This window comes from Neofelis nebulosa, chromosome 1 (assembly GCF_028018385.1).
Source record: "Neofelis nebulosa isolate mNeoNeb1 chromosome 1, mNeoNeb1.pri, whole genome shotgun sequence".
Taxonomy (NCBI): domain Eukaryota; kingdom Metazoa; phylum Chordata; class Mammalia; order Carnivora; family Felidae; genus Neofelis; species Neofelis nebulosa.
In genome coordinates, this window is record NC_080782.1 from 100872522 (window position 1) to 100893144 (window position 20623).

At 37.6% G+C, this 20623-nt stretch overlaps 1 protein-coding gene across 5 annotated transcripts in view; it reads left to right on the forward strand.

Annotated features, from left to right (window-relative positions):
- The first annotated feature begins 44 nt into the window (after positions 1-44).
- Positions 45-20623, forward strand: part of GFM2 (GTP dependent ribosome recycling factor mitochondrial 2) — a 75263-nt gene continuing 54684 nt past the window's right edge. For 3 of the 5 annotated variants that reach the window (XM_058729554.1, XM_058729565.1, XM_058729544.1), the window contains exons 1-5: positions 45-243; positions 11166-11247; positions 12583-12667; positions 14535-14592; positions 15015-15112. In XM_058729554.1, the coding sequence (XP_058585537.1) occupies positions 11185-11247; positions 12583-12667; positions 14535-14592; positions 15015-15112 (304 nt within the window). In that variant the 5' untranslated portion in view covers positions 45-243; positions 11166-11184. Of the gene's footprint in view, positions 244-11165; positions 11248-12582; positions 12668-14534; positions 14593-15014; positions 15244-20623 lie in introns of those variants that run through there. The other 2 variants (XM_058729537.1, XM_058729575.1) reach the window with 2 other exon arrangements.

Genomic DNA, 20623 nt, shown 5'->3' on the forward strand with positions numbered 1-20623 from the left:
AGATAGAAGGGCGGAAGTTGCCGACAGGAGGCATTTGGGTGGTGCACCGCCGGAAGTGGTGGAGTGCGGCGGCCGGAGGACGTGGGTGAGGAAGCTCGAAGTTCCTTTCTGGTGGTACTAGGGCTTTCGCCGGAGTAGTGTATCGTGACGGTGAGGCCTTTGCGGACTTCGGCGCGGTCTGCACCGGCGACTCTCAGCACCTGGCGGGAAAAAGCCGACCTCCGGTATGCGCTCCAGTGCCAGGTGGGTCGAGGACCGCGCGGTGCGACTCCCGCGTGCCTATGACCCTGCCCCCTTGGCCACCGTGCCCCGTTGTGGGATACAACAGCCAGCCACGGAGGGGGAGGAAAGGATTCCCCACCCCACCCCACCCCCGCCCCGAGGGCCTTCATCCTCCCCCTCAATCTCAGTGTATGGATTCGAGGCAGTTTTTCATGGCTGTATCTTCTAATGTGATTTATTTTCTTTAAAACCCTAATTCTGACATTTGTGCATTTTCAGGTGCAATACATTACGTGATCTTTCTTCCTAGAATACACTTCCCCCAGGTATTGCTTCACACACTTGAGTTCTTTGCTTAAATGTCATTTATTTTTGTTTTGTTTTTTAATTTATTTTATTTTACTTTATTTTTTAAATTTACATCCAAGTTAGCATATAGTGCAACAGTGATTTCAGGAGTAGACTCCTTAGTGCCCCTTACCCATTTAGCCCACCCCCCTTCCCGCAGCCCCTCCAGGAACCCTCTGTTTGTTCTCCATATTTAAGAGTCTCTTCTGTTTTGTCACCCTCCCTGTTTTTATATTATTTTCGCTTCCCTTCCCTTGTGTTTATCTGTTCTGTCTTAAAGTCCTCATATGATTGAAATCATATATTTGTCTTTCTCTGACTAATTTCGCTTAGCATAATACCCTCCAGTTCCATCCACGTAGTTGCAAATGGCAAGATTTCATTCTTTTTGATTGCCAAGTGATACTCCATTGTATGTATGTATGTGTGTGTGTATGTATATATATGTGTATGTATGTATATATATGTATATATATATATATATATATACATATATATACACACCACGTCTTCATTCGTCCATCGATAGACATTTGGGCTCTTTCCATACTTTGGCTATTGTTGATAGTGCTGCTGTAAACATTGGAGTGCATGTGTCCTTTCTTTTTTTTTTTTTTTTTTTTTTTCTGATACAGTAAATATCAGTAGGTACAATCTACATAAACAAAGCTCTTTGGGGTTCTCATTTTTATTTATTTATTTATTTTTTTTAATTATTTATTTTTGGGACAGAGAGAGACAGAGCATGAACGGGGGAGGGGCAGAGAGAGAGGGAGACACAGAATCGGAAACAGGCTCCAGGCTCCGAGCCATCAGCCCAGAGCCTGACGCGGGGCTCGAACTCACGGACCGCGAGATCGTGACCTGGCTGAAGTCGGACGCTTAACCGACTGCGCCACCCAGGCGCCCCTGCATGTGTCCTTTCAAAACAGCACACCTGTATCCCTTGGATAAATGCCTAGTAGTGCTATTGCTGGGTCCTGCGGTAGTTCTGTTTTTAGTTTTTTGAGGAACCTCCATACTGTTTTCCAGAGTGGCTGCACCAGCTTGCATTGCCACCAACAATGCAAAAGAGATCCTCTTTCTCCGCATCCTCGCCAACATCTGTTGTTGCCTGAGTTGTTAATGTTAGCCATTCTGACAGGTGTAAGGTGGTATCTCATTGTGGTGTTGATTTGTATTTCCCTGATGATGACTGATGTTGAGCATTTTTTCATGTGTTGGTCGGTCATCTGGATGTCTTCCTTGGAGAAGTGTCTATTCATGTCTTTTGCCCATTTCTTCACTGGATTATTTGTTTTTTGGGTGTTGAGTTTGATAAGTTCTTTACAGATTTTAGATACTAACCGTTTATCTGATATGTCGTTTGCAAATGTCTTCTCTCAGCTTAAATGTCATTTAAATGCACTTGAGTAAGTGACCTTGGTTACAGTTACTGCCCAATTTTTCTTTCCTAATTCTCTGTAGCACGTATTACCATATGAGATGCTATGTATTTTATTTATTCCCTTTGTCTATTTCCACCAAAAAAGATAGAGACAGTATGAGCCTAAGGATGTCTTTTGTACACTAATTTTATTTTTATTTTATTTTATTGTATTGTATTGTATTAATTTTTTTTAAATATATGAAATTGTCAAATTTGTTTCCATACAACACCCAGTGCTCATCCCAAAAGATGCCCTCTTCAGTACCCATCACCCACCCTCTCCTCCCTTCCCTTCCACCCCCCCATCAGCCCTCAGTTTGTTCTCATTTTTTAAGAGTCTCTTATGCTTTGGCTCTCTCCCACTCTAACCTCTCTTTTTTTTTTTTTTCCTTCCCCTCCCCCATGGGTTCCTGTTACGTTTCTCAGGATCCACATAAGAGTGAAACCATATGGTATCTGTCTTTCTCTGTATGGCTTATTTCACTTAGCATCACACTCTCCAGTTCCATCCACATTGCTACAAAGGGCCATATTTCGTTCTTTCTCATTGCCACGTAGTACTCCATTGTGTATATAAACCACAATTTCTTTATCCATTCATCAGTTGAAGGACATTTAGGCTCTTTCCATAATTTGGCTATTGTTGAGAGTGCTGCTATAAACATTGGGGTACAAGTGCCCCTATGCATCAGAAATTTTAATCCCTTTACTTAGAAGGCAGTGGTAGATACAACAACAGTAAATTCTTGTTGAATAAATGAACTTAATTCTCATACTGATCCCGTAGTGTTATAGATGGAAAGACAGGCTCAGAGATTTTAACTGATATATTACAGATCACAGAATTGGGACTCCAGCAAGTCCTCTAAACTAGTAGGATCTTTGCACCACAAGGGAAGGGTCCACTTGAAGTTTGTATTATAATTAGAAGTTTATGAAAAGTTTTTAAAAGACTTTCATTGCATTGTAACATACACGCAGAAAAATGCATACTATAGACATATGCTTCAGTGAGTTTTCAGACTCTGACCACACCCTGTAATTCACACCTGAATCAAGAAATTATATTAGCCTGCACCTTAGAAGTCCTCCTCATGCCTCTTTCCAGTCACTGGACTCCCAAGTAGAAGAACTATCCAGACTTGTAGCAGAATGGATTAGCTTTGCCCATTTTATACTTTACATAATAGGAATCATACAGTATGAACCCTTTTGTGTTGGTTTTGTTTGGTTAACATTGTGAAATTTATCCTTATTGTTTCCTGTTGTAGTTCTTTCAGCTTATGGAAACTTTTAGTACGTTTAAGTTGTGAGATCATCAGTATGTTTTTTCATTTCTGATTGTCAAAGCCACTCATGCACTCTTTGCCTTTTGAATTAAGAACAGAAAATAAATGAAGTTCTAAAGGTTAAGCAGTTGTCACATTTTGATTTGTGTAAAATAGAGGAGGCAAAGTGGTTGGCTATGTTGTTTATCATTTGTTCTTACTTTCAGCTGTGATTGCAGGTTAAAAATGGTTGCTTAAGCAGATTAATGTCAGCAAAACTCTTTTAGAAAAACTTACTTCCTATATATATGGTAGTAGCCAAATTGGCTATCATCACTTCTTTTTACCTATTAAAGTCTATAGTAGCTATCTGTTGTTTGCATGCTGGCAGTTAGAAGCATAAAAGTGCATTCTTCTGATCTGGATGAAACTTTAGGTAGAATTTATTGATATAGATGAGATTATAAGTGAAACGTCCGGAGGTTGTGAAAGCTGATTTATAAATTGATTGTGTGTGGTTAAAAAAGTCAAGCTTCTTTACATTAAAGAATAGGTATGGTAAGACCTTTGTAAAAATTGCCATGAATGAAATCGTTACTACTGTGACATGCATGAGACCGAATAGAATTTTTAAAGCTAACCTTTTTCTTGAGGTTGGGGATCATGTGTTACTTTTTTTATTTCTGATAACCAACTCCCTGTGTTGCTGCAGTAAATGTAGATGAACTGGGGAATTGTGAAGTGCTTTATCAGTCCAGTTGATATAAATTTAAGAGTATCTTTACCTGAGCTTTTTTTTTTCCTTTAGCGAGTAAAAGTTAATTGGGCAAACTTTTTTCTTGAATGAAGTTAAAGTCTAGAACTGATTTTTAAAATTTAGATAAAATGTACCTCACTTTAGATGATTTGTTTTAGAACTTCTGCTAGAAATAAATAAAAACGAGTGTTTAGATTGATAGCATGAGATGACCTAGTCAACATAAAGAGAAAAAGCAAAGATATTAGGGATTGACATTAATAATAAACATATTGGGCTAATTCATACTTGATATTTTTCTAAAAAACATTGAATATGACACAAATCTGAAATGAAGTTTCTAATTGAGGAGAAATTACTAAGTACAGTGACAAATATCATCTGCAAACAGACCATTTGAACTTGATGCTGTAGCATCTTTTTTCATATATTACTTGATTCTTAGCAACATCATCTTCATTTTGCTTGCATACTGATGTATTTTGTGGTTGTTCTTTAGTGGTCCATGATTTCTGTTTTTTGTATATTAAGTTTTACAGGCATGATTCTCTACTGATGTTTTAAAAAACAAACCATGAGTTCTTTGTATTTGTTCATAGTGTAACTTGTTGCTAGTAATGTAGAATGGGTAGTTCCCCTTTTTTCCCCTTATTATTGCTTTTGTACCATCAGGTGTTAAAACATTTAGTGAGTTCTTTATTCTCCAAGGCCTAAGGAGGTCTGGGCCTTATAGAATAACTCACTTTATAGCACCAGTAGTAGGCATCCATTTTTGTTGAAGATCATTGATCCACAGGGAAGAAGAAAATCACTGGAGGGCCCTAATCAACTTAATAAATCAAAAAGTATAGCATTTTGCTGGGCAGTGTTAGTGGAAGATCCTTCCTTTTGGAGAGCTCACAGTAGTGGAGATAGCTTATAAATATTTTATATGTCGTGAGTAAATATAAGTTCTGAGTGTTATAAAAACATAAAGAAGGTGGTGTTAAAACTTCCTAGGAAATTAGGAAAAGGTTCCAAGCTGGGACTTGAAGATTGAATGGAAATTTACCAGGTGTGGGGTCTTGGGGATTCTAGGACTGCTTTCAGGCTGTGGCGACATTACATACAAAGATGCCATAGCATGGTGTTCCTGGGGAATTTTGGCTACAGCTCCCTGGTTTAGAGTAGGGAATAGGAGAGTACAAGTCATGAAGGTAGTTTGGGACAGGTTTTGTTGTATTAAGAACCTTTAAATGTTTTGAGTAGGGAAGTGACAAGAGGATGTTGTTTATTTGAAGGATATGTGTAAAGAATGGATTAAAGCATTATATCCCACTTCAGTGATTTGAGTACTACTTTTTGAGACTGGTCATATCTGAATGTCAGCTATGTTATTATTTCCTTAATATTTTTCCTTAAATTCACCTTTTAAAGCAAATTATTTTAACTTCTTAAGCATTACTATCTACAAAATGGATTCCCTTGGCTAGTTTTTCTGATATTTGGTAAATCATTTTTTTTTCTTAGAACCTAAAATAATCATGGGCATTCACTTGGGGAAACGGTGTTGGAATAAGTTTTAAAAATGTAGCTAAAGGAGCTCTTCACACTCTTAAAAATGATTCAGAACTCCAAAGAGTTTTGTTTATGTGTGTTATAATTCATATTCAATCTTTAGATATTGAAACAAAACTTTAAAATATTTTAGTAATTCACTTAAACATAGTAAATCAACTAACTGTTGATGTAAGTTATACAGTTTTATGAGAAATAACCTATTATTTTCCAAAACAAAAATAATTTCATTTGAGGAATCTTTTACACTGCCTTAGTTTTACAAATCTCTTTAATTTGGGGCATAACAGAATACAGCTGACATCTCATATCACCTTCTGTATTTGTTACTATATATGTATGTTTTTTATTTTTGATTGAACTTCTGAAGTAAGTCCAGCCTCATACATATAGGTGGTTGAGAAAAGGAAGAGTATTTTAATAGTCTTTTCAGAAAATTGTGCATGACTTTACCAGGCTTTTGACAAGTGGTAGTTTCTTAGTGCAATGTGAAGTCAAACCCTGTTAGTGAGTTTTTTCGTATTTTATTGTGTTAAAATCTGTTCTCTTTTAGAATGGATCTAACATGTATGATACTGCAAACATTCTTTGGTACTGGAAATGAAGAGGGATTGGATTCAAGGTATATTTAGGAAATAAAATCAAAAGGATTTGATGACTTCCTAAATGAGGGCTAGTGAATATGTCTGTTCCAAGACACAGGAACAGATTTAGGAGGAAGAATAATGAATTTTGACATGGATTCTTGTATAACATAGCACACAGTCTATCTCCCTGCTCCCCACCCAGTGTCAGATACTTCCATGAATTTTTCATAACCTTGATAGTGTACTTGAAACATAGTGAACATTCAGTTCAGTAAATAGTTTTGTTTTTAATTTTTAAGTTTATTTATTTTGAGAGAAAGAGAGTGCGAGCAGGGGAGGGGCAGAGAGAGAGAGGAAGAGAGAGAATCCCAAGCAGGCTCCATGCTGTCAGCACAGAGACCAATGTAGGGCTCCAACTCAGAAACTGTGAGATCTTGACTCAGGTCGAAACCAAGAGTCAGATGCTTAACCGACTGAGCCACCCAAACACCCCATCAATTCAGTAAATATTTTTAAACTAAAGTTCCTTAGTTTTGGAGGCGAGGAGTTAAGATGGCAGAGCAGCACGGAGACCCTGAGGTTGTCTCATCCCTGAAATGCAGCTAGATCAGCACCAGACCATTTTGAACACCTGGGAAATTGATCTGAGGATTAACGCAACAATCTGCATAACTTGAGCCACAAAACTTGGCAGGTACTCAGTACAGAGAGGTGAACTGGTGGAGAGAAAAGCCATGGAGGGTGGGGAGCCATTTTCATGGAGAGAGCACAGAAAAAAAGGGGATAGTGCAGTGCATCAGGATTGTGCAAGAAAAGCACTCTCTGAAAGTAGCTGGAGAGAAAGAGGAAGAGTGAAAACACTTGCAGGGGACTGAACAAGAAATCTCTTCTCCAAAACTACTGACAGGGTGAAAGTAGAGGGTTTTAGTACCACCAGGATTCTATTAACAGTGGAGAGCAGAGTCTGAAGTTTCAGAGCTCAGTGACTGGCGGTGCTCTAGGGAGGAATTAGGGTGAATCCCCAGGAGTAGGCAGCAGGGTCTGAGGGGTCCCTGTGTCACATGGGGAGAAGTGGTTCCCCTGCTTGGAGTACATTTGGTAAAGGCCATATGGCCTCTCCTGGACCACGGTCCCAGTGGACCCTGGAGAGCAGCCACGTTTGCTGGTATTGGGACAAAGATACCAGAGTGCAGTAAAACCTGATGCTGGCTGTGTGTTGTGGTTTGCGATAATTTCTCAAACTCTGCTGCTGCACTATTGCATGAATGTTTTCTGAGGCAAGCCGGCACCCGGCCATCGCTCAGTGAGACCCTCCTCCAGAGGGTTGCTGTGGGTCCATGCTGCAGGGTCCTCTCAAGTGTGGAGTTTTGAAACACAACCCCATGTGAGATAAAACTCTGGAGGGAGGTGGCACCTGGAAGGCGGGCGGACAGCTTACAGGGTAGAGACAGGGGGTGGACAGAGGCCTGAGATGGAGGAGGGGTGCTTGATCACGGGTGGGTGAGAGCGCAAATGTCCTGTAACAGAGAGGAGGGAGCTGGGTGAAGCCATTTCCACTTCTCCCGTGCTTGCACACATGTGCCACCCCAGTAAGGTAAGCAGCGCCACCTAGTGGAGAACAGAGCCCCACCCAACTGCGCCCATCAAGCACATCCCCCAGAAGATCAGCACAAGTCACTCCACCGGCTTAATGTACAGAACGCAGAGTGCTTCATAGTTTCATTTCTAGGGGAGACTGCATATAACTTCATTCGGGTTTCATTCTGTTTGCTGGTTCATTTGTTCATTTTCTTTGCTTCTGTTTTTGCTTAAATTGTTTTCTTTTTTTTCTTTCATGGATACAGAAAGAAAATTTTTTAAAATTTTTTTACTTTGATTTTTATTTAAAAAAAATTTTTATTCTATTTCATTTTATTTACTTTATTCTATTATTTAATTTTTTTAACTTTAACATTTTTTCTTTACCTTTTTTCTGTATTCTATCAAGCTTCTTTAAGCAAGCAGAAACACACCTAGGATCTAGCTTCTTCCTTTGTTTGATTTTTTTGTTTTGTTACTAATTTTTTAGTATTTTTTATTTTATTAATTTTTTCTTCCTCCAAAATGACAAAATGAAGGAATTCACCGCAACAGAAAGAACAGGAAGAAATAACAGCAAGGGACTTAACACAGATATAAATAAGATATCTGAACCAGAATTTAGAACCATGTTAAGAATACTAGCTGGGGTTGAAAAAAGCATAGAAGACAGCAAAGAATCCTTTTTTGTGGAGATAGAAGAAATAAAATCTAGTCAGGCTGAAATTAAAAATGAAAACATGACAGCCCAAAACCTCTGAGATGCAGCAAAGGCAGTCATAAGAGAGAAGCATATAGCAATTCACACCTTCTAAAGAAGGAAGAAAAGTCTCAAATACGCAACCTAACCTTACACCTAAAAGAGCTGGAAAAATAACAGCAAATAAAACCCAAAGCCAGCAGAAAAAGGGAAAAAATAAAGATTAGAGAACAAGTCAATGATCTTAAAATATAAAAAACAAAACAGAACAGATCAATGAAATCAGGTGATGGTTCTTTGAAAGAATTAAGAAAAGTAGAATATTCCCTAGCCAGATTGATCAAAAAGAAAAGGGAAAGGACCCAAGTAAATAAAATCACGAATGAAAGAGGAGAGATCACAACCAACACTGCAGAAGTACAAGCAATAGTAAGAGAATATGAGGAGCAATTATATGCAAACACATTGGGCAGTCTGGAAGAAGTGGACACATTCCTAGAAACATATAAACTACCAAAACCGAAACAGGAAGAAATAGAAAATTTGAACAGAGCCATTAACAGTAAAGAAATTGGATCACAGACCAAAAATGTCCCAATAAAGAAGAGTTCAGGGCCAGATGGCTTTCTGGGGGAATTCTACCAAACATTTAAAGAAGAGTTAACACCTATTCTTTTGAAGCGATTCCAAAGAATAGAAATGGAAGGAAAACTTCCAGACTGATTCTGCGAGGCCAGTATTTGATTTCAAAACCAAAGATCCCACTAAAAAGGAGAACTACAGGGGCGCCTGGGTGGCTCAGTCAGTTGGGCGTCCGACTTTGGCCCAGGTCATGATCTTGGCAGTCTGTGAGTTCGAGCCACGCATCAGACTCTGTGCTGACAGCTCAGATCTGGAGCCTGCGTCGGATTCTGTGTCTCCCTCTCTCTCTGTCCCTCCCCTGTTCACACTCTGTCTCTCAAAAATAAACATTAAAAAAAATAGTGTTAGGAAAACTGCTCAGTGCAGAAGAATGAACTTGGACCACTTTTCTTACACCATATACAAAAATAAACTCAAAATGGATGAAAGACCTAAACCTAAGACAGGAGGTCATCAAAATACTAAAGGAGAAAACAGGCAACAACCTCTTTGACTTCAGCCACAGCAACTTCTTACTTGACAAGTCTCCAAAGGCAAGGGAAACAAAAGCAAAAATGAACTATTGTGACCTCAGCAAGATAAAAAACTTCTGCACAGCAAAGGAAACAATCAGCAAAACTAAAAGGCATCCAGCGGAATGGGAGAAGATATTTGCAGATGACGTGTCAAATAAAGGGTTAGTATCCAAAATCTATAAAGAACTTACCAAACTCCACACCCAAAACCCAAATAATCCAGTAAAGACATGGGCAAAAGACATGAATAGACACTTTCCCAAAGAAGACATCCAGATGGCCAACAGACACCTGAAAAGATGCTCAACATCACTCATCAGAGAAATATAAACGAAACCCACAATGAAATACCACCTCACACCTGTCAGAATGGCTAAAATTAAAAACTCCTAGCAACAACAGATGTTGGCGAGGATGTGGAGATGGGAATGCAAAAACTGCTTCAGCCACTCTGGAAAACAGTATGGAGGTTCTTCAAAAAATTAAAAATAGAACTACCTTATGACCCAGTAATTGGATTACTAGGTATTTATCCAAAGGATACAGGAGTGCTGATTTGAAGGGGCACGTGCACCCCAATGTTTATAGCAGACCTATCAACAATAGCCAAAGTATGGAAAACCCAAATAACTATCGACTGATGAATGGATAAAGGAGATGTGGTATATATATTCCATGGAATATTACTTGGTGATCAAAATAATGAAATCTTCCCATTTACAACAATGTGGATGGAACTACAGTGTATTATGCTAAATGAAATAAATCAGAGAAAGACAGGTGATTTCAGTCATATGTGGAATTTAAGAAACCAAACAGATGACCATAGGGGAAGGGAAGCAAAAATAATAAAAAACAGAGAGGGAAACAAACCATAAGAGACTCTTAAATACAGAGAACAAACTGAGGGTTGTTGGCTGTGTGTAGGGTGGGGGGAGGAGCTAAATGGGTGATGGGCATTAAGGAGGGCACTTGTTGGGATGAGCACTGGGTGATACATGTAAGTGATGAATCACTAAATTCTACTCCTGAAACAATTTTTACAGTATATGTTAACTAACTTGGGTTTCAATTAAAAAAAATAAACACACTTAGTTTTTATAGTCACAGAAGACAACTTGCTCTTGTGTATTTTTTTACATATTTATGGTATGAATGAATAAAATCAGAATATATAAGTAAACCAATAAGTTACATTACCAATGAGAAATTAACAAATTAACATGTAGAAGCTTACCTTTTTATACTAAATTTTATGTAAATACATAAATGCATTTTGGTTACATTTTTATAATTCCAATCTTTTTTATGGTATGTACATATCTTGAAGAATTAAAACGTTGAAAAAATAAAGAATATTTTAGCTTGAGAACCATATTTCTCATTTTTGTCAGAATTTTTATTTTCTGAATGATGCATGGAGTTTTTGATAGCTAAAAGTATTGCACCTATTGTTTCAACATAATACATTGTTACCATATATGTTGCATATGCTTTACGTATGTCTTCCTGACATATAATATGCAAACTTAGTTTAAAATTTTTGTATATTTCTTTTCCAGAGAATAACAGAGGATCAACATGTTGTCCAACTTGAGGAAATTTGTAGTCAGTCATAAGAAAATACCCATCCTGCACGTTAATGTAAGTTTTTCTTGCAAAATTAAATGTACTTCAGCACGTTCAGTTCCTTTACTTCCCCAAAGGCCTAGTATACTCTTAGACTAGTGTATCTTTATTTTCAGCAGTTTTTCTTAACAGGGAGTGTGGGAGAAACTGTAACAAAGAAGCAGCAGACCTTATCACTAGTCTGTAAATTCATTTGGCTACTTGAAAATTCACTGTGCAGCGTTTTAAAGAATATCCATTTGTATATTCCATTTTGAAGTCATTAGTGTCCCAAAGACTTACACAGGTTTTCTTTAGTGTGTTCATTGCTGATGCTTTCAGACTACATGCCTGTGACAGGTAGCTACTCTCTTACCCAGGTCAGTATGCAGTGGAAATTTAAATATCTTTGAGTCCATACTTTTGAAATATTTCTTAGGATAACAGTGTTTTATTGACAAAAACTTGCTAACTGATGTAGAAGTGATATAGAAGACAGGCATGCATTCCAAGATAGCATTAAAAGGCAGATTGTGACAACCCCAAATTATTATACTAACTATAACAATTCCAAATGTATTAGCAGCCATTAAATGTGTATCTCGTTGTTTGGGGATAAATTGGGATGGGTAATAATCAACCTCTGTGTGGAAACACTGGGAGAAGATACTAAAGAAACTTTTAAAAAATGCCAGTCCCTAGTTCTCCCAACTACCCCCCATCTCGCCAAATGTTTTTTAAAGTTTTCCAGGTGATTCTAATTTGTAACCGCTTTTATAAATCCCCAAAACAGCTAATGGTTTTAGAGTTCATGACCCTCACCAGCTCTTAGCAGCTGTAGAGGAGAATCAAGAAGTAGCCAGGGTGAGAGACCTGATTAACTTTTCTGGCTCTCTGGAAACTTCAGGGCTCTGGTTCTCAAACTGTAGCTATCAGAATCACCTGGAGGGCTTGTAGAAATGCAGATTGTTCAGTACACCTGAAAGTAATACAACACTGTGTTCATTATACTTCAGTTAAATGAAAATTCCCACAGATTGTTTGCCTCTGTCCCCAGAGTTTGTTATTTTCTTGTCTGGAGTAGATCTGTAGAATTTGTGTTCCTTGTGATGTTAATGCTGCAGATGTTAGAGAACCATCATCTAAGATCAGCTCAAAATAGCAAGTCAGTTTTAGTTTTATTTTTGTTCTTTCCTGTAGTATAATTTTGGGTTGTCACTTTTTAAAGGAGCTAGAGTTAATAAATTCAGACTACTTTAAGGAGATTCAAAGTATTTCATCTTCTCACAAAGCATAGTTATGATGTTAAAAGTACTGTAATCAGAAATTGTAAAATAAAATTAATGTCAGGGTTCTTTTTCTCCTCACTAGAATATGTGTTGCTCTAAAATGAGATCAAGTTTACAAAGACTAAAGCCACATGTGCCTCTTGGAAGAAACTACAGTTCTCTACCAGGTACAAAATTTGATTCTCATTTTACTGCTCGTTTGCTTTCTCTCTCTCTTGTTGGCAAGCATTCCATTCAGAATACTGCTTCCTTTTTACTTCTTGGCTATTTCCTTAAGATTATTATGAGTTGGATGTGGTCTGATAGATGCCAGGGGTAGTAGGCCTGTGCTCCTTATCTGCTCCCCATCCACATGAGCTAAACAAAGAGAAAGGTTGGTGGCTTTAGTCGCTGGCTCAAAAGTTTAGCGGGTTGTCTATTTGTAGAGTGCTCTTGCTGTAAAATACTTATTTTCTAGTCCTTTTCGGGTTTTTGTACATAAGTATTTTCTGTCATTCGAGGTTTGCCCAAATAATTTATTTTAAAGGTTCTTAAGAGTAGTTGGTTAAATACTTATCTGGGATAGTTTACGTTAGGTAGTATGGCTATTGAAAGCTGGTAGCCTGAGCAACTAATTCTGAATGGTCTTCTGTGTTTGAAGCAAACAAGCATATGGGAGACTCATTGAAACTAGTTGCATTTGGGGCGCCTGGGTGGCGCAGTCGGTTAAGCGTCCGACTTCAGCCAGGTCACGATCTCGCGGTCCGTGAGTTCGAGCCCCGCGTCGGGCTCTGGGCTGATGGCTCAGAGCCTGGAGCCTGCTTCCGATTCTGTGTCTCCCTCTCTCTGCCCCTCCCCCGTTCATGCTCTGTCTCTCTCTGTCCCAAAAATAAATTAAAAACGTTGAAAAAAAAAAAAATTTTTAAAAAAAGAAACTAGTTGCATTCTGTTGCTGTTCGAATTACCATCTTTGTCATGTGAGAGTAATGGAGTAATGATACTGATTGTGTGACTGTTAAGGGCATGTGAATTTAATGGTCTGCGGTATTGGCTTGTATCTACGTTTCTGTATTTTGCTCATCAAATTTATCTGCAGCCATACAGGCCATCCTTCAGTCTTCGAACTGCTAGGAGGTTTTCAAAATACAATAGAACTATTCTTAATTTATTGTAGAAGTTTTGCAAAACTGATTTAAATAGGTGTAGATTAAATTTATAAATGTAACTGCATTTTTGCTTTAAAATTAATAAAATATATAAGTATGGAGTAAATTATTATGGGCTTTTTGTATTCGAGAAATACTACTTGGCCTTTTAGAAGTCTTAGATTGTTATAACTCCAATTCACTGATACTTCCCAGGCCATCGTTAAAGATACTGTATGCTTGGAAGTACTGAGGGAAGATGGGTTTCAAATTGTACAGAAATTCATCGTCATCTGATATGAGGATCACTCGTAACTCTTTAGGCCTTGACATTGCAGGTTCACAGGACTGTGCATTTTATTTTTCTTTGGTTCAGGAGCTGTTGCCTTAAGATCGTTGCTATGAACATTCTACTATATTTTTTATGTCTATTGTAGAATTGTAGAAAGTGGCAAAGATTAGGGGCACCTGGGTAGCTAAGTCGGTTGACCTCAGTCAGTTGGTTCAGGTTATGATCTTGCAGTTCGTGAGTTCGAGCCCCACATCGGGCTCACTGCTGTCAGCACAGAGGCTGCTTTGATTTTCTAGCCCCCTCTCTCATCCCCTCTTTCTGCCCCCCTCCTGCTTATGCTCTGTCAAAAATAAATAAACATTAAAAAAAAAGTGGGAAAGATTGGGGTAAATTTATATTTTTCTAAGGATGTCTTCTAGAAATTTATGTTTGAAAATTTACCTTATCATCATCCATTGCCTTTTCTTTAGAGATATAACCTTTAGGTAAAAGAAAGTTTTATTTATCTTGGATTTTACCGTACTTGGAATTACTGTATTTGCTTAAAATTATTTTAACTTCTTTGTCAATTAAAGGAAAATTTCTTAAACTTTTCAATTATAACCCTCTTTCCATTAGGTTTGATAGGAAATGATATCAAATCCCTTCATTCTGTCATCAATCCTCCCATAGCTAAGTAAGTACTATCATTGATACTGTTTTTTTCATTCACTGTGTGAAAAGGTAAAGGTTTCTGTCATGGGCTTAATTTAGCATTGTTAATTTAGCTTTCTGCCCTCGCTAACTATAAATAGATGTTGGTATATATCTTTAAAGCAATTTTTTTTTCCATTTCAGTGCTAAATATTTTTAATGTAGCAGCAGCACAATTTTCATAGAACTAAAAGTAAAATTCACAAGATCGTAGTTAGCTGTTTGTTATTTAGCTGTTTTATCAGAATAATGTGGTAGGGATATATTTTCTGGTTTTGTCGTTTTTATGAAATAGTAACTAGCTTTGAAATTTGCACAGCATATAGAATACATATTTTGGTTGTGCGGTTTTAGTAATGACCACTATGTAACACATGCTTTTTTTTTTCTCAACCTTTCAAACAGAATCCGAAATATTGGAATTATGGCTCATATTGATGCAGGCAAAACTACCACCACAGAAAGAATATTGTACTATTCTGGATACACAAGATCGCTGGGAGGTTAGAATGGATTCCTCCTCACCCCAACCCCATTAGCAAAAACATCACTGGAAAATATTTTAAGAAGTCAACCTAGAGATCTTGAGTATGGCATGGAAGTACTGATGTCTAAACCACAACATAAAGATAAGGTAGTTGCAACACCCACCAAAGAGTTTTCTTAGGTTCAACTCAACATTCAGACTCACAGGACTATCTTGGACAACAATTCGCCCTCATCTACTCAGAATGCTATAGGACAGGAACCATAGCTTCCCAGCATATTAGCAATAGGTGTTTCTTTCTGCAGGAGTCCTTAACGCAGTGCACATAGCTATCTGGGAACTAACTTCTTTGGCCACTCAAAAGTGACAGTACAGGGACACCTGGGTGGCTCATTCGGTTAAGCGTCCGGCTTCAGCTAAGGTCATGATCTCGCGGTTCGTGAGTTCAAGCCCTGCGTTGGGCTCTGTGCTGACAGCTCAGAGCCTGGAGCCTGCTTCGGATTCTGTGTCTCCCCCTCTCTCTCCCCCTCCCCTGCTCATGCTCTGTCTCTCTCTATCTCAAGAATAAATGAACTTAAAAATATTTAAAAGTGACAGTACAGTTTAAGGCAACAGAATTCACAGGAGCTACCCTGGCTTACAAGCTTCAGGCCCCTTAGGACACAAAACCTCTTGTTACAGCTCCGTGGGCTCTCTTCCAGATTTACTAGAAAGGCCGTGCCATATCCCACTCAGGGGAGCTTAAGGTTGTGTATCTCCATCAAGGATTTACAATTCATGTATAGCTCTTCCCAATTCAGATGTACCTTACCAATCACAAATTATTTTTTCTGTAAGATATGTTGCTGCGGCGCCTGGGTGGTTCATTCAGTGGAATGTCTGACTCTTGATTTCGGCTCAGGTTATGATTTTACGATTTGTGGGCTTGAGCCCTGGGTTGAGCTCTGTGCTGACAGCCTGGAGCCAGCTTGGGATTCTCTCTTTCCCTCTTTCTCTGTCTCTCCTGTACTCACACGTATGTGCACGCATGCTCCCTCTCAAAATAAATATTTAAAAAAAAAAAGAGAGATTTTGCCTAGCAACATAGTTGACATACTTGTGTTCTCTGGTTTCTAGAAGAAAAGAACTAGAAAGTTAATTGAATCAAATTCTCTTGCAGAAGAAGAAAGGATTTTGTTAATCCAATCCACAGTAGAAGTAGTAGCAGTAGTAGTAGTGTTTACTTAAGTTTTGATTTCATTTTTTAATTATAAGATGTCAAAAACGGTAGTTCTTGACCAGTCTTGCACATTTGAATCCCCGTGTAATTTTTTTGTTTTATTTTGTTTTTAAATAACAGTGCCTTAGCACCACGCTGGAAATTAAGATTCAGCAAGTATGTGGTATCTCCTTGGTGTCTGTATTTTTGTGTTATGTATTTTAAAACTCTTTATTTATCATATACACATTTATGATTGTTGTGTTTCTCTGACGAATCAACTTTTTTATCATTATAAAGTACCATTCTTTATCTCTGGTAAAACATTTTGTTCTGAAATTTGAGGTGGAGGTCATCATGTCCATAATACCAGAAGTGGAAATCTTTTTCAAAAGCTCCACAGAGATTTTGAAGTGCATTATATTGAGAACCATTTCTCTAGACCTTGAAATTGGTTGAGGACCTAGCATAGTATTTATAGAAGAAAAGAACACCCAGGATTAGAATATTCATGATGATCGTTTCTGAAATGTATGAACACATGCATTTCTCATAGAATTACTGCTGTGTAAGTGGGGATATAACAGCAAAACGTGGAACATTATTAGGCTTCTTCTGTTGTATCACAGGTATGATGATAATTCTTTTCTCACACCCCCAGTTTGTATTCCTGAAGTGAGGATCCAGATTAGGTGGGCAATTTTCAAGGCAACCTTTTTTTAATTGTGGTAAAGAATACATACATATAAGAAAACATTTACCATATTAAGCATTTCTGAGTGTACATTTAAGTAGTGTTAAGTACTGTTGGCAATGTTGAGAACGTTTTAATCTTGTAAAACCCAGACGCTTTACCCATTAAATAACTCCATGTTTTTCCCTCTGCTTAGCCCCTGGAAACTATCATTCCACTTTATCTTTCTATGAATTTCACTACTCTCGATAACTCATATAAGTGGAAAGAATCATACAGTATTGGTCTTTTTGTGACTGGCTTATTTAATACTTAGCCTGTGTCCACAAGATTTGTCCCAACGGGAGCACTTGGGTGACACAGTCTGCTAGGTGTCCCAGTTTTTGGTTTCTGCTCAAGTCATGATCTCATCACGTTTTGTAACTTCGAGCCCCGCGTCAGTCTCTGTGTGGACAGTGCGCAACCTGCTTGGGATTCTTTCTATCTACCCCTCCCCTGCTCTCTCTGAGAATAAATAAATAAACTTTAAGGAAAAAAAAAAGATTTGTCTCTATGACAACTCTGTCTTTACGACAACTTTATACATTGTTATGCTCACCACAAGTATAACTACCATCTCCTACCGTACAACACTATTACAGTGCCATTGAATGCATTCCCTATGCTGTACCTTTCATCCCCAGCTCTTATTCATTCCATAACTAGAAGCCTCCCCCTCCCTTATACCCATTTGCCCATCCCCCTGCTTCCCTTCCGTCTGGCTACCATCCGTTCTCTGTATTCACAGGTCTGCTTTTGCTTTTTGTTTGTTTTAGATTGCACTTAGTGAAATCACATGGTACTTGTCTTTCTGGATATGACTTACTTAGCACGATACCCTCTGTTTTTCGGATGGCAGGATCTCCTTCTTTGTGACTGTGTAATACGTAATATTCCAGTGTGTGTGTGTGTGTGTGTGTGTGTGTGTGTGTGTACATGTGTATATATATATGTGTGTGTGTACGTATATATATATACACACACACGTACACACATATACACATGTACACGTGTATATATATATACATACACACACACATAAACACACACACACACATATATGTATATCTCACATCTTATGTATTGTTGGACACTTAGGTTGCTTCCATTATCTTCGCTATTGTTAATGCTACAGTGAATTTGGGGGTACAGATATCTTTGTTTTGTTTTTTCTTTTTTATCATTTTATTTTTTTCATCATAATTATACTCTTTAATTCTCATGCCCTGTTTCCCCCATCCCCCACCCACTGTTAACCATCAGTTCTGTATAGTTGAGTCTGTTTCTTGATTTCTTTTTTTCTCTTTGTTTTGTGTCTTTGTTTTTCATTATTTTGTTTCTTAAATTCCACAGATAAGTGAGATCATATGATATTCGTCTTTCTCTGACTTATTTCGCTTAGCATTACACTTTCAGCTCTATCCATGTTGTTGCAAATGTCAAGATTTTACTTTTTTATGGCTGAATAGTATTCTGTGTGTGTGTGTGTGTGTGTATCCTACATCTTTATCCATTCATCTATTGATGGACGTTTGAGCTGCTTCTGTATCTTAGCTATTGTAAATAATGCTTTAGTAAACATAGGGGTCCATATATCCCTTTAAATTAGGCTTTTTGTATTTTGGGGGGTAGATACCCAGGAGTGTGATTCCTGGGTCCTAGGGTAGTTCTATTTTTAACTTTTTGAGAAAGCTCCACTGTTTTCCAGAGTGGCTGTACCAGTTTGCATTCCCACCAACAGTAAAAGAGGGTTCTTTTTTCTCCACATTCTCATCAGTACTTGTTATTTCTTGTGTTTTTGATTTTAGCCATTCTGGTAGGTGTGAGGTGATACCTCATTGTGATTTCGATTTGTGTTTCTCTGATAATGAGTGATGTTGAGCATCTTCGTGTGTGTGTTAGCCATCTGTATGTCTTCTTTGCAGGTATGTCTGTTCACATCTTCTGCCCATGTTTTAATTGGATTATGTGTTTTTTTGGGTGTTGAGTTATATCAGTTCTTTATATGTTTTGGGTACTAATCAGTTATGTCATTTGCCTATATCTTCTCCCATTCAATAGGTTGGTTGCCTTTGAGTTTTGTTGATCATTCCCTTCACTGTGCAGAAGCTTATTATTTTGATGTAGTCCCAATAATTTATTTTTGCTTTTATTTCCCTTGCCTCAGGAGACATACCTAGAAAAATGTTGCTATGGCTGATGTCAGATAGATGACTTTCTGTGCTCTTTTCGAAGGTTTTTATGGTTTCAGGTCTCAACATTTAGGTCTTTAATCCATTTTGAGTTCATTTTTGTGTATAGCGTAAGAAAGTGTCCAGTTTCATTCTTTTGTTTATAGCTGTCTAGCTTTCCCAGCACTGTTTGTTGAAGAGACTGTCTTTTTTCCCACTGGTTATTCATTCTTCCTTTGTCAAAGATTAATTGACCATATACTGTGGGTTTATTTCTTAGTTTTCTGTTCTATTACACTGACCTCTGTGTCTCTTTTTATGCCAGTACCATACTGTTTAATTACTACTGCTTTGTAATATAACTTGAAATCTGGAATTGTTATACCTCCTGTTTTGTTGTTCTTTTTCAAGATTGCTTTGGCTATTCTATATCTTTTGTGGTTTCATACAAATTTTAGGATTGTTCTAGTTCTGTGAAAAATGCTGTTGATATTTTGGTAGGGATTACATTAAATCTATGGATTGTTTGAGGTAATCTGAACATTTCACCAGTATTTGTTCTTCCAGTCTGTGAATGTGTTTCATTCCTTTGTGTTGTCTTGAATTTCTTTCATCAGTGTTTCATAGTTTTCAGAGTATAGGTCTTTCACCTCTTTGGTTAAATTTTTTCCAAGGTATTTTATTGTTTTGGGTACCCTTGTAAATAGGCTTGTTTTCTTATTTTCACTTTCTGCTACTTTGCTATTAGTGTGTAAGAATGCAACAAATTTCTGCACATTGATTTTGTATCCTGCAACTTTATTGAATTCATTTATCAGTTTTAGCAGTTTTTTGGTGGAATCTTTAGGGTTTTCTGTATGTAGTATTGTGTCAGATGGAAATAGTGCAAGTTTTACTTCTTTCTTACCAATTTGGATCCCTATTATTTCTTTTTCTTACCTGATTACTATGGCTAGGACTGCCAGTACTATGTTGAATTAAAGTGAGAGTGGATATCTGTGTCCTGTTCTTTACCTTAAGGGAAAAGTTTTCAGTTTTTCATGATAGAGTGTGATGTTGAGTTTTTCATAGAAGGCCTTTGTCATATGAGGTACGTTTCCTTCTTGACCTATTTTGCACAGGATTTTTATCACGAATGGATGTACTTTGTCAAGTGCTTTTTATGCATCTGCTAAAATGATTATACAGTTTTTATCCTTTCTCTTATCACATTGATTGTTTGCAAATACTGGGTTGCCCTTGCATCCCTGGAATAAGTCCCACTTGATTGTGGTATATGGTTTTTTTTAATGTATTGTTGGATTTGGTTTGCTGATATTTTGTTGAGGTTTTTTTGCATCTATATTCATGAGAAATATTGGCCTATAGTTCTCTCTTTTTTTGTGTGTGTGGTTTCTGTTTGGTTTTGGTATTGGGGTGATACTG